The sequence below is a fragment of the Empidonax traillii genome, unplaced genomic scaffold, assembly GCF_003031625.1.
Source record: "Empidonax traillii isolate 1590-97213 ecotype Southwest subspecies unplaced genomic scaffold, ASM303162v1 scaffold449:size826340, whole genome shotgun sequence".
Lineage (NCBI taxonomy): Eukaryota > Metazoa > Chordata > Aves > Passeriformes > Tyrannidae > Empidonax > Empidonax traillii.
Genome location: NW_020955642.1, coordinates 661,233 through 685,207, shown reverse-complemented (window position 1 = coordinate 685,207; position 23,975 = coordinate 661,233). Strand labels below are relative to the sequence as shown.

Here is a 23,975-nt window from a genome sequence, read left to right as displayed (position 1 = left end):
ACTATTGGCTGCCCCATCTGCTCCAGCCATTGGGCGTGAATGTGCATTTGGAACAGACAGTATTTATGGTGCTGATGCTTTTTGCATGATGTCTTCAATATAGGCTTAGGACAGAAAGCCAGAAATATTTCCAGAATGTTTTTTTTTTCCTTATCTATTCTAAAAATAAAATTATGCACTTTCAGTTTTCTAACATAGAGGTAAAATGTGACCAAAAGTAGTGCAACATTCAGTTTGAATAGAAAAGGAAGGAAGAACTTCAGATCGTAAAATTCAGCTCCCAGATCATAGTTCCCATACTCAGTAGGATGTAATTGCTGTTGGTTAGGAAAAATGGCACCTACACCCTTGGCAAGGTTGGGGAGAGATGCTCAGTGACAGCATTAAAATAGGGTGTGGGAGAAAATTCAAGATCAGTGTTATCACTGATCTACCAGCTCACTGTTCCACTGTCTCACAGCATGCTTTCTGTTGGAACTTGTCCTCACCTCACCTCTGTATGTGCCCCAGAGTGCTACAGCACTCTCAAGGCATGTAACCCCTCAGAGAGGTACCTAAAGCACCTTCTACCTGCCAAACCTCCTTTCCTGTGTGCACTCTTCCTCACAGCTCCAGATGTGCAGCTATCTGCCTTGGACAGAGCTTTGGCCATTTGGGGATTCGGCCATCAGGGGAAGAAAGCAAACTAGTGCTTTTCCAAACTATCCATTCACCTCAGCTGAGTAAACATTTTAAGGAAGTTTATTCTCCACTTCACAAGCTGGAAGGATAGTTGGAATTCTCTCTTCCAGAATGCATCTGCTAGAGAGCCGTCACAGAGGGCTGCTGCCCGAATCAACTCCTTGGGGGCAAGGGGAGAGGTCTCTGCAAAATGCTACGGTTTTTTTGTGTGGCAGGAATTGGCACTGAAAATAGAATTACCAGTTCCATAACTTGAACGTACGATGTCCCACACTGAACTCGTTTAGTTCTGTGGATTTGATGGGGTTTTCTTCCTGTTTGCAAGAAAAAGGCCATGGGAACATAGTACAGCAAATGGCATGAGAACAAATTTCTCCTCCCACAGGGACACAATTTGCGTGTACATCTGTCTGTTTGGACAGTGATCTTGAATGTAAACCAAAATTCATCTCTGCTTTCACATTAGAGGATCTGAATATGATGCACCTCTGGAAAAGCACTCTGTAAGGTTTCCTGAGATGTAGCAAATGCATGGGAAAGGTAGGTGAAAAGAGGAGGTTTTCAGTCAACAAACCTGCAGATTTCCTTGGGAAGGCTGATATCATTAAAGATTGTGAACAAGGATTTAAATAGGTGATTCTCACCTCAATTTATTTCTATATTCCAAATGTCAGATGAAAAATGTGTGGCATGATTGTCAAGATGTAATAGACGCATTGCAAGCAATTTAATTATTTAACGAAGGAAGGAAAAAATAGTTATTTGACTGAAGTACTAATGGAAATTTTAAGTTTTAATAAATAAACGTTTACAATCAAAGTTGGCTAGTGTTTGATAAGTAAACAACCCTACAATCAGAGTAGTATAAAGCAAAGTAATTTCTTTTGTTTATTCCTAAAGTTAAAATTAAAAGTCCTTCAATATTGCATGAATAAATTCTGATGTTTCTTTTCTGGTTTACATAAGAGACTTGAAAGAAATTCCAGCTGTGACAAATTTAAAGTGAATATACTGAGTAGATATAAATGCACATAGATGAGTGCAATGCTCCATTGTTTAACTAAACAAACACCTCATTTTGGAATATGTGAATTCTTGGTAATAATTCTTTGTGGTCTGCTACTGTTCTCAGGTTTCCCAGCCCTCACTGTGTGTCCAGCACTGGCATCTTCTGCAAGTGAAGCAGTGGTTTGCATAGGTGAGAATATTCCAGGTTTTATTTTGCATCCAGCTTCTTTCAAATGCTCAGCCTGCACATGAATATAGTGAGAGGGTCACAAAACACATCACTGGTGTTTGAATCCAACACCATCTCTCCAAACTCCTGGGCATCCACTGCCTGTTTCAGAAAACGCCCCACATGCCATATTACATTCAGGAGCAAAGCTCCCTCGACTACATAAACACAGGCAAGAGTGCTGGTTTTGAAGGGAAGCTGTTACAATAAGAATGGAATAATAAAATATTCCCTCAGCCAAAGGAAGAGAAGGACTTGGCACCCCACTGACATGATGCAGCATTGCCAGTGTGGTTTCTTCAGACAACTGTAATGACATTGTCTGGCTGCCTCTCAGACCTCCTCTTAACAGTTTGTTTAATTAACCCTTTGACCAATTTCAACCAAACTCCGTGGGAAAGCAGAGGTCCTCAAGAAGTGGAAGTCACTACAAGTTTAGTGTGGACAGGGGCAAGGAGGATGAAATCATTTGCCCTTTTAGAGGGAAAGGATTCTGTGAATGTGGGAGCTGGGCAGGTCAGAGGTAGTGTGGATTTAGAGGAAATGCTACCACTTACATCATTCCTGCTCTGTCAGTGTGGGGAGAGGTGAGGGTTGTGTGTAGGGATACAGGAAGCTTTGCAACTCAATAATCCTCAGGAGCACTTAAGGAGATGAACTGGAGTTACTGTAGTCAGAGTGGGCAGGGAAAGGTCAGCACTTGCTAGGAAATCCAAATTCCTTCATTGTGCTGCTCAGAGGATGACTTTCTTAATCTAGTGTCTGGATTTTTGGTGCACAGGTAAAGAGCCAGATGTTTCATGGCCAAAGTCATTGACTCTACTGGCAGATCTGGAGCACATCTGCATTTTTCATCAAGTTTGACCTGTCTGGGGTAATGAGTGGTAGTGAACAGGAATAGGTGGTAAAAGATGTTTTGAGACAAGGTGAGGACTGCTATGCTTTGAGAAAGAGCACTCGTACACAGTGAAAACCTTTGCTCCTTTTTGAAGCCACATTCCATACTGTGCTACAAGTGAACTTGGCAAGCAAGGGTTTGGAGAATCTACATTGGCAGCTGAGGACTCACACTCAGGTGAGCCCACAGCCTCTTTACAATAGTTTTGCTACCGAAGCAAAACCTGGAAAAACAAAGAGTGCTCTGCTGCCAGAGGAATGAGACTGCTGCAGAGCTGTCTTTGGGGAACCCAGGATAGCTGGACTCTATATCTCAACAACAAGGTACCCGAGGGATCCAAATGCAGTGACAACTTCTAAACTATGGCATTGGGTTAAAATGCAGACTGGCTGTTTCTCTGGATGTTGGATAAGAGGGTAAAGTCCAGAGTGCATTTGGAGTCCTCTTTGGAAGGAGTGGGAAGAGCGGATACCCTGTACCCTTTCTCTGGTGCCTACACCAGACTTGAGGTTGCCTTCAGCTCTAGCAGCTGTGCTCACCTGGGCTTGGTGGGACCCCTGGACAGCCAGCTCTCCTGCAGCAGGATCTGCCAGCCTCCTGATTCCTGGCTCTCAGGGCTGTGTGCTTGCTGACATGCAGAGCTGTCGAGAGCAGAAGCAGTGCAGGCAGCCTGAGTCACATTCCTCCAACTTGGTTTCTCAGCAGAGCACTTATTCCAGGGCTGTATTTCCCCGTGATTGATTACCCCTGCCATTGTGGGGCTGACATCTTGCATAGGAGTCCTGCTCCGTCCCTTATCATGGGAGCATGAGGAATGATCATTCCCCAGCGACACCCATCGATAACAGTGAATAATAGCCGGGAAAGGAAGCAGACGACAGTAGGAACATGCTCAAGAGAGGTGCTGTAATTCTTGGGACAGGACGCTTCTGCAGAGGAGGAGGAGGAGAGATTGCAGGGTGGATGGCGGGGGGGTTGTCCTGTCACTGTTGATGCTCTCTAGAGCTCAGCAGCTGGAGAGAAACATTGGCTAAGGATGGTCAAAGCTGGGAAGGACAAAAAGCAAGGAGGGAAAAGGATGAAGTGAAAAGAGCTAGGAGCCACACTGGAGAGCATACAAACATTCTGGTGACCTCTGATGCATGAGGTATGAAGAAAACACACTGTTATTGACTATGTGGGCAATCTGGGTGATCATCTGGATTTCAACTGTCCCGGTAGGTACTCAGAGCTGTTTATTCCCATTTGCATGGAACCACATGTTGTCTGAGTAACTGAATCTCTATTCCATGAAGCTGTGGTGTGTCTGTTTAAAAAGCTCTATGCAGAACCTGGGATTTAAAAAATTTTATTCCTATTTCTGCTGTGTCCTGCACTAATGGACAGTGGACAGATGACTAGATGCTGGATGCCTCAGTTTTCCCCATCTGTATAAAGACAGCAGTGTTACTAACCTGCTTTGGTAAACATAGCAGGTTCTGTGATGAAGGAGAAAAGATTTGACACCATTTAGGGAAGCTTTACTGATTCACACCAGCAATCAAACCCCTAAGGGGCAATGCTCACCTCTAGCAGTGCCTTCCTAGACTCAGAATGGGGGAATGTTAAACAATGTTTAATCCACAAAGTTTGGTTTCTTTCTTTCAGGTTTATGACTTGTGGCAGATTGTCACTGCTGATCTCTGGGCTCTCTGTCAGTCAGGAGGGACAGCAGAACCTGGGCTGTGATTCCAGGTGCTGTTCAAGGTGTCAGCAAGAGTACCTCCTTCTATTTGTTCTTTTTCTAGCCTTTCAAAACACCTACTTTGATTCTGCCAGGCATCTTTCGTTCATTAAACCCTCTCATTAAACTGAATCTACTTACTCTCAAATGAAATGGCTATGAATTTTGTGGTTGCAAATATAAATAATAAGCAGTGTTTAGATCCATTCATTTCACAGTTTACAAACTGTAGTTGGCTATTGCTATCAATATTACAAACTGTAGCTTTTTGCCTGTTCTGGACTTTTAGTTATCACAGCTATTTCTGTTTGGAATGGGTTTGATACCTTCTTTTTAAAGAAAATACGAGGATGTCTTGTCCCCTGCCTTGCTGGGATAGAGTTAATTATCTTTTTAGTAGCTGGTAGTGTTAAGGACATCAGAACTGTTTCAGGGAACTGTTTAGGAAGAGACATAGAAACGGCACATAGAGGAGTCCCTTTTCCTCCTCGATTTCCAGCTGCGGGGGAGGCTGTTTGCTCCCACTTCTTGATGCTAAACACCAGTGAGACTGAGCACAGCTGGCAGCAGAGTGGGGTTATCTGGCCATGGCATGGGAAGCGGATTTCACATCGCTCAGCAAACATCCGCACACTCGCACCCAGCCTGCCCTGTCAGATGCCAGCGTTGGCAAAGACGGGCTGAGGGACAATATTTGTGGAAAGCAAGGGTTTTAAACCAGTACCTGAAAGCTTCTCAGATTTCCCAGGGCTTAAAAAATCCTGTTACCTGCTCATCTCTACTGACAGGCAGTGGTATCTAGCTGATCAGAAGGACAGGGTGGATACCACTTTGTGGGGTAAAACAGTAATTGTAACTATGCCGTATTCCTGCTTGAACAGGGAGTGCTCTTCACAGCTGAGTGTGCTAAAAGCGTGTGGTCTCGTTCTAGCCATAAAGAAATAACACAGACTTTAAATCTTTCTGGAACAAAAGCTTTCTTAGGACCTACATTTCTTAAAAGAAAACAGTGCCCATGCAATGTAGAGGCTTATTTAAGTGTTCTCCTATTCCTGAGATTGTTAACATGACTCCTAGTATTTATTTTTGCATATGTTCAGTATCATCCTAAAAAGCCACATGCAACCCAGACAAATTGTGTTGGTCACTTCAAATACTCAGAACTAGTATTGTTTTCTAACATATTTTCAAGGCAACTTTGGGCAGAGATATTACAGTAGAGTATGTTATAGGACTTAGCTGTCACACCTGTACTTGTGAAGTCTGAAAGTGTACTAAACTGCTTTACTACTGGGAATCAAATAGAAAAAAATAGAGAGTGATAAATAATGCACATATAAAAAAAAATCTGTCAATATTTAGAAATTATCGAATTCAGCCTTCAGCCAACAAGTGAAACTACTAAATGAAACACTTTTCTTTAGACATATTAGTCCAGCCAGACATTTCAAAGATTAGGTGGATTTTAAAATTTATTTTATTTTCCAAAGATTACATGAATTATAAAGGCATCTAAATCCTGGCATCAGAGGATAGTTTATTTCATCTGAATTCTTTGTGTGTGTGATTCCAGAAAATTCAATACATTGTGCAAAACCAAGTGGTTTCTAGTTTATTTATTTCATGACACACAAAGACAAGGGAGAAGGATGCTGAAGTTAAACACACCAGACCAATTAGGTGAGGTATGAGACGTTGCTGAAAAGATCAAACTTTGTTAAAAAATACAATACCCAGAAAAAATTCTAGCCAAAATAAAGGGAATATGATGTCTGATGTCCGTTAGGTTAAAATTTAATTGTAGAAAAGTAATAGCTCTCATTACAAGGTTTGCAGGGATCATTCTCTACCCCAAATCTAATCTGAAAGTGATCAGCAATGCTACAAGATTGATTAGGTTAAGCAGGAATATGATGCTGTCAGGTTAACTTTTCCTGAACGAAGGACTTAAAAAGGTTCTATCTGATACTTTTCAGCTAATAGATCATGATGACTGGCTTTTAATCTTTTCAATATGTGTAGATATGCATATGTGTATATATATATATATATATATATATGTACATAAATGGTCCATAGTGGGATTTTATAAAGATTTTTGGGGTTTATTCATGAGGGAGGAATTACCTAATTTGTTATAATGGGAATCCACTTATATTCAATATTTTTGTTGTCAAAAAGAATAGAAACTGTTAAAATAATAGAAATGGTAAAAGTACTTTTTTTTCTGCATGATGTAACTACTGGGACCTTGTCCTGCAAATAATTTTGCGATGATTTTCAATACCTATAATTTTAATTGCCTGTAGTTGTTTGCTTTGTTCACTTATTTTGGTCCAGCTACAAAAAATATAAACACACATTTAATTGCTACATAAGGATTGAGTGAACACTAACATTTCCACACTGCTTTATGAGAAAGGAGGATGGGAAGGTGAGAAAATGACCTTAGGACAAATTGCCATCTAGGTTCTCATGAAAATCTGGGTGAGATTCTGCTTTCAGATGGGTTTCTGCAACTGGTCAGTAGCAGTAAAACAGGCTCGGGTGGTCTGCAACAAGTGGGCATATTTGGCTCACTTCTGCCCAGGAAAATAACCTGTCTACATTTTAAATTGCCAAGGGTGAGTAATTAATTCTCTGTTACTCTAAGAGACTCCAGCAGTGTCCTGGATGTTTCTGCAGTCTTTTGGAAGAGCATCCTGCTCATGTACTTAGTTCAGCAGAATAACACATTTTTCTCAATATCAGTAATGTCAGCAAAAGGGAGAGGACATAAACTCCGTCTGTGTTTACCTGCTGCTATTATAAAAATGCAGACTGAATTATGAATATTGACTGTATTTAAAGGAAATTTCTGTATTTCAAGGAAATATTGCCCTCAATCAGTGGATAGATTTGCATGGAGAATGTGAGCATAAAAAGGGTAAATTCTGTCGAAATGATAGAAGTTTTAAGAGGAAAAGTGATTCCACTGCTTTTAAAATTTGTAGATCAAAGCTCTTCCACCTGTCTGTGATCTCCTGAGTGTCCTGAAAAGGGAGGAAGAAAAGTGTGCTGAGACTCTGTCCCTGGAGGCACAGAACAGAACGGCTGAAAATGATCTGCTCCAGAGCTCAGGTAAAGGCTGAATGATGCTTTCAGATGAGCTGGGTGGCCTCAGACTCAGATACCTTCACATCCCTTCCCACAGCGTGCACGCACTTTGTGTGCAACTCTCATTTAGGAGCAAAAAAACCATGTAAGATCTGTTATAAGCCTTTGAGAGTGGGATTTTGACCCCTTACCTGTGACAGCAAGAGTTGTAGGAACCTTCTAATCCAGTTGCTCAACTGCAGTCTTCACAACTAGGGAATGCACCAGCAACTAGATCTTGCAAATTTTAGTCATCACATCTTGAACAAGGATAATTTACAAAGTCACCCCAGTAAGTGAAAATTTACTTAACTCTATTTGTCTTCAAAATCAATGAAGACCAGCAGGCAGCATTTAAATCACATGGCCTGAAGGTCCTCCTTGCTTCCTCCTTACTCTAACTTACTGCCACATAACAGAGTTCTTGCATTTCAGTGAGGATTTATCATCATCATCAGGAGTATTTTGGCCCAGGAAGATTTTGTGGCACTGAGTCCTCATCATGTAGACAGCTTTCCTTTCACTGCTGAGCAAGTGTTTTCATGTGCAAGGGGTCTCAGAGAAATAACTGCAAGCGATTATTAAAGCTTGCCTACGAACTGAGTGTCAGTTCCCCCAGGCAGCAGCTGGGTCACCATCTCACAGGGAGCATTTTATGAAGGCAAGATGTGACTATTTTTTGTGCATCACCAGCCATCAGCACTGAGGATGGGGTTGTGTCTTTCACAGCATCTCACAGACTGAACTACTTCAGTGGGCTTTTGCGGACCATGACACGGCAAGGTCCTCTCCACTGTAAAAAGTGAAGGAGCTCCCATGAGATCAGCTGTGTGTAGGGAGTTTGGTCAGAGATAAGCTAGAGCTGAGGTTTTTTTCTTAGTTTCAAAGCCTTTCTCTCTAGGAGAGAATGTTGGAGACACAGTACTGTTTTACTGTGACCTGGCCTAAAGGTAGGACTCAGAGGGAAGATGTATCACCTGGTTTCTTAGGATGCTTAGCATTTTTCTCTGACCTTGTTTTGTCCCTGTGAGCCTTGCAGACTGATGGATGTGAGCACAGCTTCAGGGCATTTCCCCCTGTAGCAGTGACAGGGTACCCTATGGCAGGGTACCAGATACTCCACAAGACAGATCTGTCTCATTGCCTATCTCTTAGCAGAGACTTAATCCAGTTTTAAGTTAGATCCTCATCTTGTTACTAGAAATTTTTTAACAGGTTGCTTCTACCTAAAATTCTACTGAACCCTAAGAGGGGTTCTTTACTTGGATAAATTAGGGAGTAATGCTTTTTTCTGTGTAATAACACATCTGAAAATACCTCTGGCCTTTAAATATCTGCATGTCTGAAGACCATGTGCAGAAAATCCCATACAGGGACTTCAGTTTGAAGAAGAGAGAAACGAAGCTCTGGGATTCAGTGCACGCCCTTGGTGGGTCATTCAGGGAGGGAGGAAGGTGGCTCTGCAGGGTGTGGGTCACCTTCCATACCCCATCCTTCCTGCACCTGCCCCAGGAGCTTCGACTGTTGCAAGCAGGGGACAAGTTCCCACCATGCCTCCAACCAGCATCTCTCCTGCCCTGCTCACATCCCCATGAAGATGGCACAAACACACAGGGTTCATTGCTAGTGAATCAGGCACAAAGTACATGAGCAGTGAGTGTTTTTATCCTCCTGCAGTATAAGGGAAAAGGGACTCTGCCCTTGTGATACCATTAGCCTGATAAAGGGTGTAGTGTAACATTAAAATAACAAAAGTCACAGTTATGTTCTTTTTTGCGCATGAGTGAAGACAGGGTAATTCTCTTGGGCGCAGGGCAGGGAAGCTACTGAAGGTCCGGGACCTCTGATCATGGTGACACCGTGTATTGCTCCTCAGGGAATGCTCTGTTTGCTGCTTTAGGGAGATCCCAAAGAGCACAGGGATGTCGGGGAGGTGTTGCTGTGCTTTGCCTCCACCCCAAGGCTCTTTAGCTAGGTAGGGGTGGGTGGCACCAGCTGAGGTCCACGAGGAATGGCAAGAAGCCCACCTGCAGGAGGAATGGCTCAGCTGTTTGTTTTCTCCTCCTGGATGGAAACCACCTCAATATCATAATTTTTCCAGGTTTTTCTGTGCACTGAGTCTGATTTGGGGGCTTTATGCCAGTGGCATTGGCATGAAGGTTTAATAACCCAAACAGTGCAGCATGTCAAGGCATAAATATCACCCAAGGTGATGTTTTGTTTGCCATTAAACTGTTGCTTTGAAGTAAATGGTTACCAAGTCCTATAAACATTGGTGCAGTGAGGACACCAGAGCTGAGGTGAACAGCTCTGCATTCTCAGGCACTGTTGCACTGGAGGCAATCAGAGCATTTCTAGAAATATAAATATTTTTGTCAGGCTAATGGGAGGCTGGGCTTATAAAACATGAAGTGTTCGAGGGGGTGCTTGGTCAGCACTTCCCCCCTCAGCTCTCAGGGGGGAAGCAGGGTGGACAGCAGATGTCTGGATACACCAGGAATACGGTGGCGTGATCCAGTGGCCTTTTTCTTCCCCTGTCTTGTTACAAAACCCACAATGAAGGCTGTGCTAAAATCATGCATGGTGAGTGAAGGAAAAGGGAATGAACCTGAATAATTTCAGCCTGTATCTGGAAAAGAGTAAAATAAGAAATGGCAGGATTGCAGTTTCTCTGTAGCACAAAGAGCATGAAATGTAGGTCTTCTCTACTAACACTCTGCACTTCAGGTCAAAATTCATCCATACCAGACTCCAGCACCTAAGCAAGATGTTCATGTAGAGATCCCCATAGTGGTGTGCTCCACTGACCACTGGATGAGCTGCCTGGTGCATCTACACCAGCCCTACCAGAAGGCAACACAGACAGGCCAAGAGTGCAGCTGGAAAATTCTCCTTCTCACCCTGACTGTAGGAGGTGACCATGACAAATCCATCCTTGAAATAAGCAGCCCTTGCACCTAACTGAGGGAAATAGGGTGAATCTGGGCAGCCAAGCCCAGTGAGTGGTCTGTTGGCATTATTCACTTCAGCACAGCCTTGGCATAAATGAAATAATTTATGGTGATAAAAGAATGGCATTGATGTTGTTCCTCTCTGTCCTTTCCCCAGCATAATTCTCAATCTGTTTAAACTCCTAGTCACAGAATCACAGAGTCACAGAATCACAGAATCACAAAGTGGGTATGGATGGAAGTGACAACAGCGGGTCATCTGGTTCAACCTCCCTGCTCAAGCAGGGTCATCAAGTTGTATTTTTTCCTGTTTACAAAAGTATTATGTAAGGAACCCATTAGGGTGACTCAACGTGGAAGCTTCAGAAAGGCTGAAAGCAAGCTAAAAAATTCACATGTGGTTTCCTTCATCTTTCCAGGCCATTCAATAGTTTCCAGAAGACAGATGGGTAGCCCAGGGCCTGATGTGAAGTTCACAATGACTCAAGTTGCTCTCTGTGTGTCTAGGAGAGACGAGTGGAGTCAAGGACCAGAAAGGGACAGGTCTGAAGCTTGCTGGGGCTTGTTTGAAGCAAGCAGGACCTATACTGCCCTATCCAGGCTTCAACAGGTCTCAGCAGGACTTTCTCTGTCTCATCCAGCTTGCTTTTCAGGGTACTGAACACATTTGTTCCTGTAGCTGCCTTGGTCATGGGGTGATGTTGCACCATATTGCATTGCTTGGAGATGTTTCACAGCGCTTTGTTGTTCGACAAAGTTTCACAGTGTCACGTCACTGGGAGATGCTGATGGTATTTCACTGTTGCCCCCCCAGGCAGATGTGCTGGAATGTGGGATAACATGAGTTGCTGGCCTTCGTCCACTGTGGGTCAGACGGTCAATGCTCACTGCCCTGAATTCTTCCAGATGCTAACTGGGAAAAAAGGTAACACTAAAATTATGTTTTTCCTGCCCAGGTGTTTTTTATCAAACAGTTATTTATGAAACACTTTATTTTTAATTTATTTACAAAGATGCCACTGTCAGGTCTGAACTTGAAGGGAAATTTTGTCCCTGCTTCTTTCAAAGAACAATGGTCACTTAGTAGCTCAGTTTCTAACATTAAGTTAAATATTTAAAACCCTGGAATTAAAGTAACAAGATGTTTTAAGCGTTTATTTTTCTTAGCCAGGTGGAAAAAAGTACAGGAAATAAAAGCTATCCTGAAAAGTAGGTTTTTTAGCATGGTTTCTCAAGGAAAAGGGTTTTCTCCACTCAGGTTCTGTGTTTATTTCTGCTTTCTCCTTTTAATAACTCTTGGAGCTAGTGGATGATCTCAGCTGAGGTTGATGGGGACAAAACCTCACACAACATTAAGTTCACACAAGTTTTGGCAAAACATCCAGCCAGGTAGGCAGAAAAGATCCCTTTTTTGCCTCCATCAAGAGGAAATCTTCACTGGGAGTTTATCCTTTGGCTGTGACAGGCTCCACACAAGTGCCACAAACTCATGGAAACTCGGGTTCCCTGGCTCACCAAAAAAACTCAGTCAAACTGAGATGAGCTCAAGCAATGCTTGTCCTTTTCCTGGGACTTAAGGTAGAAATGAAGTGAGATTTATTCCCTGTAGGCTACAGTAATCATGAACTATTAAGTAAGCCTGCTTTCTGTTCATTTCTAGTTTTCAAGTAATGCCTTAGAAATGTGCTTACATTTCTCTTGAGCAAGTTAATGATTCAAATCAGAAGAGAGTTTTGCATTCTTCAGTTATAGGGCACAGATTAATGAGGTCCAGTACTTACAGAAAAGCAGACAAATTCATTTTATGAAGGGAGGAACAGGAGACAAAGTATTAGATTGTCTAATAAAGATTAGATAATTCAGAAGAGAAGCACTTAGTGCTCCTTAAATAAAATCAGTTGTGAGCCACTCAGATTAAAATAAATACCGTGCTACTTTCTGTACACACGAACAGTATCTGCCCACCGAGCCCTATAATCTGGTTTAAAGACAAAGGATAAACTACACAAAGGCACAGGTCGCTGAAGAAATCATCTATCTGATATTCGCTGACAAATCTTTAGCGTATGGATACCGGCCCTTAAACGAAATCCCTGCTGGTACAGCCACTAGAGGGAACTGCTCCCTGCTTCTGGCCTTCCTACCATGGAGGACAGCGGGAGTTAGTACATCCAAAGGTCGTAATTACATCTCAAATGCTCATTGCGTTATCTTGGAGATAGTCTGACAGCTTACAGTTTAGTTGCCCTCCTTAGCGAGAAGCTGAAAGCTGAACCACTTCTGATAAACAGCAATCAGAGTGACAATGTTCAAAATAGAACCCCAAGATGTGGCCCATTGGCACTTGCATCTTATTTCTGGCTCTGCATCTGGCATTTTGGGTCAAAGTCAGCAAAAATTTATCCTTGTTCTCATAGACACATTCTTCTTTGACTTTGTGCTGTGGCTGGCTTGTGACTCCTGCGTTTAATTACTGCTACAGTCATTGCTCTGTTTGAAGCAATTTTGAAAAAGAAAAACAAAGATCTGCTTGCTTAAAAACAAAAGCAAAAGTTTTCTCTCCTCACCACTTACAAAGCAGATGGGCAGCCACAAATTGCAAAAGCCCATAGGTTAAGCCATGCAGATGGCTCTGAGCTCTGCCCAAACCCTGCTCTTTGTGCTGAGTTTTGTGCTGACATCTAGACTTGCATTTGCAGCCCAAAGTGTCTGGTCCCTTACCACCTAACAGACCGAAGAAACAAAGTTGTCTGGAACCAATTAACACAACTTAAGTTCACATCCAGACCTTCACATTGTGTCTCAGGCAAGAAATGAAGGAAGGTGTGACAATTTTGAAGACTCAGAGGCAGAGAAAGCCAGATCTGATGGCCCCAATTCCTCAGGCATCTCTTTAGGCAGAGTTCCCCCTTGCCTAGGCAACTTCAAAAGCTTCCAATACACCAGTAAACACCAAGCATTGATCCTTAAACAGCCTGCAGACCCCAAGTCTGCTCTGAGTGGGGCACGCTGCAGTTTCCCCAGTGTGTGTGCCACGCATAAGCAAAAAGTACGGCTGAAATTTTGCTCATGTTCATCGCTACAACACGCCTGGCATAATCTCCTGTGCTTTGCATATAATGAAATCGAACACCAACACAGAATTTCACTCCTTCTTGTCTGATCTGCTTGGACAGCCTCAGGCAAAAACCAGTTACAAGTGTGTTTACAAGCACAGTGCTCTGCTCCGGGTTAAGTATGCTGTGTCTTAGTAGTTGATGCTGAAGTGGAGAATCTGCCACCACACCACTCCCTTGCTGAGTGCCAAGGCAGCCTGGGGAGAACTATTTGGGAGACCTGTTTCTTTCCTGTTGTTGCTGCATTGCAGCAAGGCATACAAAACTTGCCTCACAAAGCAAACCTGGCCCTTTCAAAGACGCTAAGCTGGAACAAGATGTTCAAAACAGCATCAGAATAATAGTCTGATATGGACACACCCAGAGCTCTTCCCGCTCAGAGTTCTCAGCATGTTTGCTGTGCCTTGCAGGTTTACAGAGGTGAGTTCAAATCAAGTGCAGAGGTGCTGTCAGGTCACCAGCATTAGCCCAGAGGTAGCAGGAGCCCCAACTCTGTCCTGACACAATCCAAGCAGGGCTCCAAAGAGCATAAACCACTGCCAAACACTGCTGCATGTACATCTCCCTCCGTTCCCTCAACACTGTGGGGATGTTTTGCAAGAGCTAGATGCCCTAGCATCCTCATGGTTAAATGTGTGGGCAAAAAGCAAACTTTTTATTGTGCCTTCTGGCAAGGCTTGTACTAAGAAGAGGTGCTGATTTCATGTCCCGTCTCAGTCTCTGCTAGCTTTGCAATCACTGTAAAAAAGCCAGGATTTCATTCCATGCTTCTTAACTGTGGGTCTTACCTGACAGATCGATGTGATTAGGACAGTGGGCCGTGGTTTCACTTCTTTGGAATAGTTTCTCTTCTCCTCAGCACGCAACCTTCATGCCTGCTAGGGTAATTTTCTTCCAGTGAGATTGTCAGGTGTGTAGAGCAGGACTTCCCACTTCCACTTTAGTGCCACACATTCACATGGATTTGTTTGAAACTATCCTATACAACCATATTCAGCTTGCTAGGGATCCATCTCACTCAGCTTTAGGAGACTACAAGTCAGCAGAAGTGGGTCAGACAAGCTGCCCTCTATGGATATCAGTCCTAAAAATGAATTTGGATTCTGCAAATGCCTATTTTTCTCCAAAGACAAACATGAGGAACACAGTCGGACTCAAGCATTCAGCTTTCAGAAGTTGAACTTAAATGAGGGTAATCTCGTCCTAGCCTTTAATTTGCAAGTAAGCAAGGAAATCAACAGTGTAAAACAGTGTCCATTCTTGGATATGTGGAAAAGCCTTTTAGTTTCCATTTTAATCTCACCAAAAATACTTGACCATCTACAGTTTCTTTGTCTCTTTGGAGCATGACAAACCAGAGTAAGGAGGTGGGAGCATTCAGTAAAGTATCAGGTTTACATGGAGTATGAATCTGTGATTGAACAAGTCATGTGTTTGCTGATCTTGGAATAGTGGCCAAGAAACACCAGATGTACAGAGCAGTGTTATTTATGTTGCAATTAATAAAAACACATCCATCACGGTCATCCCTGAGCGGGCAAACAATATTATGACCCACACAAATACACTGGGCAAGTATCAACAGAATTAGCTCAGCTGCATTTCACCTCCAGCTATGCAGAGTGCACTGCCTGAGGGCACATATTCTCCTGGATCCTGAAGAAACCCTACATTGTGCTGACTGACCCCTGAGGAGAACAAAGATACAACTGGAAATGGTCATACCTTGTTCTGTCTTTTTTTTAATTGTTACCACACAGGTTTTGTCTACAGAAATTGTACAAATGAGGGCTGGTCAGACCCGTATCCAAGACCTGATATTGCTTGTGGCTACAATGTCAATGACACAACCAACGAGGCAAGAGTGAGTCTGGTGCCTGTGACCACAGATCTGCTGCTTTGGGGCCCTGGGGGAGGAACTTGTTAAGGAGAGACTGAATGGTGTTGTGATCTAACTCAGGTGGGGTTATTGTTATTGGTGGTTTTCAGTATGAATGCTTCCTACAAGTGGTAGGAATAGGTTGCTCAGGGTAAAATTTCAGTAGCTGATTTTACAAGAAAATTTAGCTGTTAAATGGGAGGAGACACCTTTCTCTTGGCATGGGCTAATCTCTACCACACAGACAAAGGTAAACATGTGATTATGTGTTTCCCTGCAGCGTTCCTATTTCATGACCTTGAAGACCATGTACACTGTTGGATACTGCACCTCCCTAGTGACACTGATGATAGCCTTAGCAGTCCTGGCCTCTTTCAGGTGAGGAAAAACATCTCTGGTTTGTGTTTGGCCAGGACTTCTGGTCATCTCAGCTGACACAAATCCTTCTATTGACTTTCAAGGCAAGTTAAAAATTGAGGTATTCCTGAAAACCTTCACAGAAATTTGTGACGAAATTTATTTCCGAGTCTTGACTCCCAAAAAAAGTCAGAGCTGCTCATTATACTCTGCTCTCCTGTTCTTTGAAAATGTAGCTGGATGAATGCTGCAGATGGTATTTGCACCAGCTCCCTGCTGAAGTCTTCCAGTGACTTCAGCATCCCTTGGGCAGAGTATCTTCCCCTGCTGCTCTTTTCTTCCCTTCAGACTGTGGCTAAAACTTTGTTCTAAGTGTCACTGCACTGACTTCTGGCAATGTGTTTCAGGTTTCTATCAGCAATCTGACAGTCAGCTTATCTTCACACACCCCTGTAACCTGGAATTTGTACTGTGCTGCTTATTCAGTGAAATTAATTTCCCTTACAGTAAATGTTAGGGCAGCATGTCTGGGTAGAAGGAAACCCAAATACTTTGCAAATTTATATTCAGGCTGCACGGCCTCCAGACACAGATTATGTGGAGACTTAATACAGAAAATATGGCAGGCACAAGTGAACTGTGCTGGCAGAATAAATAAATTCACCCAGGTGTGAATAAACACCTTGGGTTTGTGTTGCTCCAGAAAGAGAAAAGGAGGCTAGAACAAGCATATAGGCATGAAATCACATTTTTTCTGGCAAGGTTCAGCTTGTTTAAGTACCTGAGTGGAGCAGATGTGACTGTAACTTTTTAAGGTTTTCTCTAGGATATCCCTCTTGGGAGATGCATTAGCCTTTCTTTCACAGACAGAACAACAGTGTTCTTCATTTGCCAGCTTAGCAGTACTAAGGATTGAAACCTGCTGTTTACAGTCACAGGCTCCCCACACTAGCAAGGAATGTCACTTCATGGGATCTCTCTCTCTTTTTTTCACAGAAGACTTCGCTGCACAAGGAACTACATCCACATGCATCTCTTCACATCGTTCATTTTGCGAGCCTCATCCAACTTCATCAAGGATGCCGTTTTGTTTTCCTCTGAAGACATAAATTACTGTGGGGCACACACGGTAACCCTCTGCCTTCCAGCTTGCTCCACCCACCTCTCAGTCTCCCAGTAGGATCCTAGCAGGATCTAGTGAACAGGGAAGGAAATCTCCATCCCAGCTTTACATTCATCATGAGGGGTTATGGGAGAAGAGAGGTATGCTCTGCCCCTTCTCCAAGAACCCATTAAATATTGCTGACTTACACTTCAATGTGAGACCTGATAGGGGTTTGTGCTCAGAGAGTCTGGGAAAGGAACCTTCCAAATTTTGAAATGTTTTTGCCTTTTTCTTTTTACTGGCAGCAAAATATTTTGAAAATTTGGGCGTGTGGTGGGACGAGCAACACTGGAGATGATGGTCAATGCTTTAAACTAAACGACGAGAATTAGGGAGAGAAACCAATATAAGCTTGTTTTGTTTTAACCCACTGGTTTTGCCGGATTTTTGTTGCTGAAAAAGAACATTTTGAGCACATTTTAATTTGTCTTTAGTGACTGTTATTCTCGGGGAAAAAAAAGATTGATAGATACATTTACGTGCTTCTCTAAGGTGATATTAGGGTTACTGATACTAAGAAGGCAGTAATAGTGAAATTCCTCTGAGACAGTAATCTGAAGCCATGTGCCCATGTCACATTCAGTTCTTCTAGTGAGGCAGTTGATTAATGCATTTAGGGAGTGCCAGCCCTGTTTGCTTGTCATATGAATGCTTGTCTCGAGGACACCCATTTAGTTCCCTAATTGCTATAAAATCTCTATTTGCCAAGATTAATTTACAGCTCGCTCTCTCTGTTAGAAGGTAGATACAAACCCAGGGAAAAGCTAATTATCATCTCTTTCCTCAGGCTGGCTGCAAGCTCACCATGGTCTTCTTTCAGTATTGCATCATGTCTAACTACAGCTGGCTCCTCGTGGAGGGACTGTATCTCCACACTCTCCTGGTTATTTCATTCTTCTCAGAAAGGAAGTTCCTCTGGTGGTTCATTGTCCTCGGATGGGGTACTGGTTCTCCCTTCAGTAAGAATAACTGGGTTTGTTTTGCTTTGGGGATGGACTCCTGAAGCAGTAACTAGCTTTTCCAATTGCAGGTGCCCCAGCCGTGTTTGTGGCTGCATGGGCGGCTGCCAGGCAGCTCCATGAGAATATTGGGTAAGTTGTACAGAGGGGAGGAAGCTGGCAAACCAAGGGGAGCATGCAGCCTCTGTGCAGGATGCTCCATGGGATCCTGCTCATTTCGAACTGCTGGCAGCCAAATAAACAGACCAGCATCTCACTGTGCTGGGAGCCTGGATCCTAGTGTGGGTGGGAGCAGCTGAATAACCTGAGGAAATACATCAAATTCCATTTGAGCATTTTTCAAGGGTAAAAGGTAGCCTTCAAGTATGAATTAAGGCCATCATGTTTTCAGTATATGTATCTGACTTTCTGAATGGTGAAACTTTGTTCCTTTCTCTTTCTTCCTTCCGAAATTTTGGAAAATGTTTGTATTTTATGAGAAGGTCAAACTGCTGTGCAATGGAGGTGGACATTTTTCTGTAAGACATGTTGTACCACTAAGTGAGAGAGGGAAATTAATTTTGTAGAGAAGGGGATAGGGGTCTATCTGAGGTGCAAAACAGACTAAGCCTCTTTGAAAATCCACCAGTGTTTTGATAACTGACTGCACCTTCTCTTCTATTTTTACAGGTGTTGGGACATTAACACTAATGCCAATACCTGGTGGATCATTAGAGGCCCCATAGTTTTGTCTATTTTTGTAAGTCATTTCTGGGACAAGCAGATTCAAACAGTATTTTCAAATACTGTAAAGTCAGAGATCATCTACTCAACAGGCTTTAGAAATGTGTTAATGAACCGATCTTAGACATGTGTCTGAACTGGTGTGACACATAAATTACTGCTTAAGCAGCTTCTGCTCAGTAGGACTTAGTCACTAATGCCCTCAAGCTAAGTTCACAAGGAAAGTAGAGTGTCCTCCCAAGAACCAAGAGCCTAAAGAAGATCAGATTTCCACATCCTGTTGATTTCATATGAACTCGGCTGGCTTGTGGAAGCTTGTTTTGGACTGTTTCAAGGAAGGCTCTGGAGGAGGAATGAGTGGCTGTACATTTCCATACAATTGCCTTTATGTCTTCTGGTCAGTGTCCCTCTCAGCAAAAACAAAACCAACTTTGCCTTACATGACCACTGTCTTTTGTTTTAAACAACGAAAACAGCTCACAGACTGCACACTCCACATATTAGTGGACAGCAATTATACAATAATGGCATTGATCAGTGAATTAAGGCACAGGCATTGAAACTCAGTGTGAACCTGCCCAGTAATGATGGCAGTAGCGATGGCAAGACCAGTTTGGTACACATAATAGTCAGCAGCTGTGGTTGAGTATTTGCTGGTGCTCACCTTTAGAGATTTAGGTACCTGGGGGCTGGAGCTGCTGCTTGGAGATAGTTGTTCTACCCAGTGGAGATGCTCTGGGTCAGACCACATATCAGTGACCTAGTCTGAAGCCCTAGTCCCAAAAACATGTGAACTGCAGGTTGCTCTCAAGTAACCTGCTGACAGTCCAAGACAACGCAAGAGCTGGTTGAGGGTTTTGCATTTTCAGTAAGAACTGTTTGCAAAACACAAACTGTACACCCTCAGAAAACCGGGCAGCAGAGATGGTGGGTTAAAGTTCTGCTCTGGTTTATCAGTGAGTAATCCTGCAATCCCACGAGACCACACAAGAGATTTGGGATCAACTTAAGGAGGCCACAGCATTTATTTTTCTTCAAGAAACAACCCTCAGCCTAGGAGTCACTCAGCAATATTTAAATGCCAACAAGACCTAGGCATTCTGCAAGACAAAACCCACAATCTTAGTTTATCTTTTGGAGGCCACCACCTGCTATCGCCTTCCCAGTTCCCTGAGAATGCTGATCATGTCTACTTTAGCCACAGAAGGCAGGAGCTGCCTGCACGACTCTGCCTTTTTACCCAAAAAGAGGCTTTACTCAAGCCCATAACCAAACAAACAGCCAGATCTTAAGAACACAGATCTAATCTCTGTATTCTTCACAGCCCTCAGCAGTTCAAAGGGCAGAAAAACAACACCGATAAACACCTTTGTGCTCCCAGGCTCACGCTCATTCCTGTCCTGCCCGGGGACAATTCCTCCCGGTAGGAATCCTGCCGCTCTCCCTTTCCCTGTGGTTTTCATCAGCGAAAAGTCCTGCTCAGCCTCCACGGCTCGGCTCGTGCCTGGCCTAATGGGTTAAAAAACCCAGAACCCCCAGATCCAAACCTCCTTTTCCTCCCCAAGCCCCTGAAATACTTCAGTCTTTCTTTCATGATCCCCACTCCTACCTCCTCCCAGCTCTACTTCTTTTCTCATCCTTCCCCAGCTTCCCCAAACCACCAGTACTCTCACCCATGCAGCCACATTTACTCCATTTCCATCCAATAATTTTAGGGAACCCTGTGACTTCCTGGGTCAGTCCCATCTCCAATGGACCTGCTTCTTCTAGGGAAACCCAGTACACCAGAGCCCTGCTCCAGTGTCCGTAGATAGGCACATATGAGCAGCCATGAAGAGGAATGCACCTCTGGGATCGTATTTCCTGGCACAGGGAAGGGTTAAGGGCCTGACACAGTGCAGGGTGTTGCAAAAGGGGTGCAGGTCTGCAGGCTGTGCAAGATCAACCCCAGGATGTGACTTCCCTGCAACTCCCACTCTTTGCCTGAGGGCCAAACGAGCAGAAACAGCTATTGCCTCATCTTCACCCAAACTGAGCAGCAGATCAGCATTTCTATCTGATATCCACCCTTGGAGAGGGGGAAAATGCGAAAGGAAGAACCTCAGTGTCAACTCTCCACTCTCCCCACTTTTGACTACTTTTCCTCCATGATCTTAAATCGCTCTTGGCAGGGAACAACTGGCACTTGAAGTCCCAGTTGGCAAGTGATAGCTCCGGTGCTGCCCCTAGCAACCAAAGTGGGAGGAGACCGGACAGAGTCTGTTTGAACTCCACAGCCAGAAGGGATCCTACCAAAGCACCTGGTCTCCATTCCCGCTGATGATTTGCTTGAATAATATATCCTGATCATGCCCAAACTGAATTTACAGCAAACTGGCAGGAAAAGCAGCCAGTGCCCAAGTCCAGGGTGGCCATGCAGGCTGGAGAGGCAGGGACAGAGACGGGGATGGGGACATGGACACTATTCTGCCTCCTTTGCCCAAACACCCCAAACTGGCTCTGCTGATAGCTGGCAGTTACCTACATGGATACTGTTTGTGTTGTGTTTGTTTTTACATTCTTACCTTTTTTATTTTCTTTTCAGATTAATTTCATTCTCTTTGTCAACATTTTAAGAATCTTGATGAGGAAGCTCAGCTCACCTGAAGGACGCAGCAGTGATTTCAACCAATACAAGTATGTCCCCTACATGCCATGTAAGCCCACCTGAGCTCCTCTTGCTCCTTCTACAACACCTTTCCCCTCTGTTTTCATACTCAGGAGACTTGCAAAGTCAACGCTCCTCCTCATCCCTCTTTTTGGGGTGCACTACATCATCTTTGCTTTCTTCCCTGAAGATGCAGGCAGTGGCACAATGGAAATTCAGCTGTTTTTTGAATTGGCTCTTGGATCATTCCAGGTAATATTTGACAAGCTATTATTTCTTAAAAATGAGAGGCAGAATATGTAACTCAGCAACAGAGCAGGGTTCCAGTGGCAAAGCCAAGCTGTCTGACTTCCCTTGAGATGCCTCATCCCCATTCAAAAACTGGAGCTGCAGTTCTGTGACCATGTTTTTCTTTTTTTTTTTTTTAAATTTTAGGGCTTTGTTGTGGCTGTACTTTATTGTTTTCTTAATGGTGAGGTGAGTTTTGTGTGTATAACATTCTTTTTTATTGCTGAAGTATGGTTCACTAATCAGTGGGATACATTCCCCAAAGAATTACATGTTTTATCTGAGGGTTTTCTTCCCAGCTACCTAACACCACTCACGAAATACCTCCTAGACCTGACAAACCTAAGTAATCGTATGCCAGATGCAAACTTCACCTCTCAACTATTGCAACCCTTTCATCAATCAGGTAGCATTTTTACTGTCTGGGAATGGAGGGTGGGAGCACCATTCCACACACAGTCACACTGACAACTGCCTGGTTCTGAGGTATGGTGCTATTGCCTGTCATCCCATGGCTGTTTTCTTTGCTTGATCCTTGGGAGGGAATTTATCAAGAGTTATATCCAGTCTAAATTTATCAGTATTCTCATAACCTAAAGCTTTTGGTAGAGGGACCATTTCCTTTGTAGTTTCATGATAACTCCCAGGCTTCTCGTGCTCTGAAATGCTAAACTATTGCCTAAGGAGAAAAAGTCACTTTGAAAAGAAGGAGGAGTTTGAAATATTCTGATTGATCCTTTAACAGGGTTCAGAAAATGTTGTTTTGAAAATGAAATCTGCCTTTTTTTTTTTTCTTACCTCAAATGTCCTGTTTTTATAACTTAAAATAGAATTCTGGAAAAATCTAAACCAAACACTTACTAAGACCAGATACGTTCTGTGGTCAGTTTCACCTGGGATTAAGTAGAAAATTGTGTGGCTGCAGCAACAGTACCACTGGAAGTGTCAAGAAACAGGCCCCACCCTAACCCCTTTAAACTGAGGGTCAAATAAATAAACCCAAGCCTTGGCACAGGTAGCCCGCTCTCCTTTTCCTGTTACACTGTTCTCCGCAGTGCAGGCCTCCAAGATAAACCAGCTGAACTAAGTATTTTGTGACCTTTCTACCTAGGTTCAGCTGGAAGTTCAGAGAAAATGGAGGCAGTGGCATTTAAGCAAACACTTGCGTCAGCACCTCAGCACCTCAGCGAGTAACGGAGGAAGCGGCGTAACTCAAGAGATGCACATGGTGAGGCCGAGCCCACCGGAGAACAGGAGAGAAACCCTCCAAAGACCAAGCGTGCTTTAACACTGTATGCCTGGAGGATACTTCCATGCCCACATGCACATGGCTAAATCCCATGGACTGAGCTGGGAATCTTGTGTACGTATCCAAAAGCGGGACTTGGCTGTAGGTCAACAGTTCTTGAAGCACATCTGTTCATGTATATCCTGTGTAGCCCCACAGTTATTTTGCAAAGCAAAATGGGCCAAAATGCTTCCTTGAGAGTTTCTGGCCACAGTAATTTCCATATCAGTATTTTTCAGCTGCTATTTCCACCTTAAATGTGAACTTTCATTTTACATGCGGCTATCCAACAGCTTCTAGGTTAGTGCAGGCTGGTGAGTTTTAGATGTTTTCCATTTCTTCTGCTGTGGAAGCTGGAAGGACATTTAATTTTAAATGATGAAGATTACATGTCATCCTTAAACACAGCCCATGGGTTTGAAATGCAAAATTAATTAATACCTAAAATTTATTAAGGTTCAAAGCTTTCTTCCCTTGCCTCTTTTAACAGTGGAGACCTTGGAAACAACAACGGTCCAATTTGGATATTTGTATCATTTTGAAATGGTAAAAAAGCTGTTATTGCATATTCCAAGGGTGGCCAAAAAAACTTCAGAAAGACAGTTCATTCCTATTGTGTCTGCACCTCTGAGACTGGTCCATTTTGTCTTCGAAGGGAAGAAATGAAAGTACTGGAGATGTTTAGAACTCGGTTGAACTGGACAGTAGAACCTGTCTTGTGGAAAAAAAAAAATACCATATTGGCTAGCAAAATCTCTTAAGAGTCTACAATCACCCACTGTGCTGAAATCTGCAAGACTGTGCACTGTAATACGCTGTCACAAGGTATTGGAGCTATTACAGCTTTATGTTCTTAAGGACATAAATAAGAAATAAGAAATTTCCTGGTTTGAGTGGCAAAAGGATAAAATAGTCATCCGACAAATGC

General features: G+C 43.3%; 1 protein-coding gene across 1 annotated transcript; it reads left to right on the top strand.

Annotated features, from left to right (window-relative positions):
- The first annotated feature begins 3,857 nt into the window (after positions 1–3,857).
- Positions 3,858–23,161, top strand: SCTR (secretin receptor). The gene is made up of 13 exons (XM_027895093.1): positions 3,858–4,033; positions 7,533–7,659; positions 11,440–11,550; positions 15,502–15,605; positions 15,901–15,998; positions 16,974–17,106; positions 17,930–18,083; positions 18,173–18,233; positions 18,771–18,840; positions 21,409–21,500; positions 21,585–21,723; positions 21,907–21,948; positions 22,871–23,161. The coding sequence occupies exons 1-13, from the start codon at positions 3,959–3,961 to the stop codon at positions 23,045–23,047; spliced, it is 1,383 nt and encodes a 460-aa protein (XP_027750894.1). The 5' UTR covers positions 3,858–3,958; the 3' UTR covers positions 23,048–23,161.
- Positions 23,162–23,975: the final 814 nt, after the last annotated feature.

What these genes read in the sequence shown, in the direction of transcription:
- SCTR (XM_027895093.1), top strand. Translation starts at nt 3,959, where the DNA reads ATGAGGTATGAAGAAAACACACTGTTATTGACTATGTGGGCAATCTGG. An exon ending in ACACAACCAACGAGGCAAGA is followed by an intron (nt 15,606 to 15,900) that starts GTGAGTCTGGTG and finishes GTTTCCCTGCAG; the next exon opens with CGTTCCTATTTCATGACCTT. An exon ending in GTTCATTGTCCTCGGATGGG is followed by an intron (nt 18,084 to 18,172) that starts GTACTGGTTCTC and finishes TTCCAATTGCAG; the next exon opens with GTGCCCCAGCCGTGTTTGTG.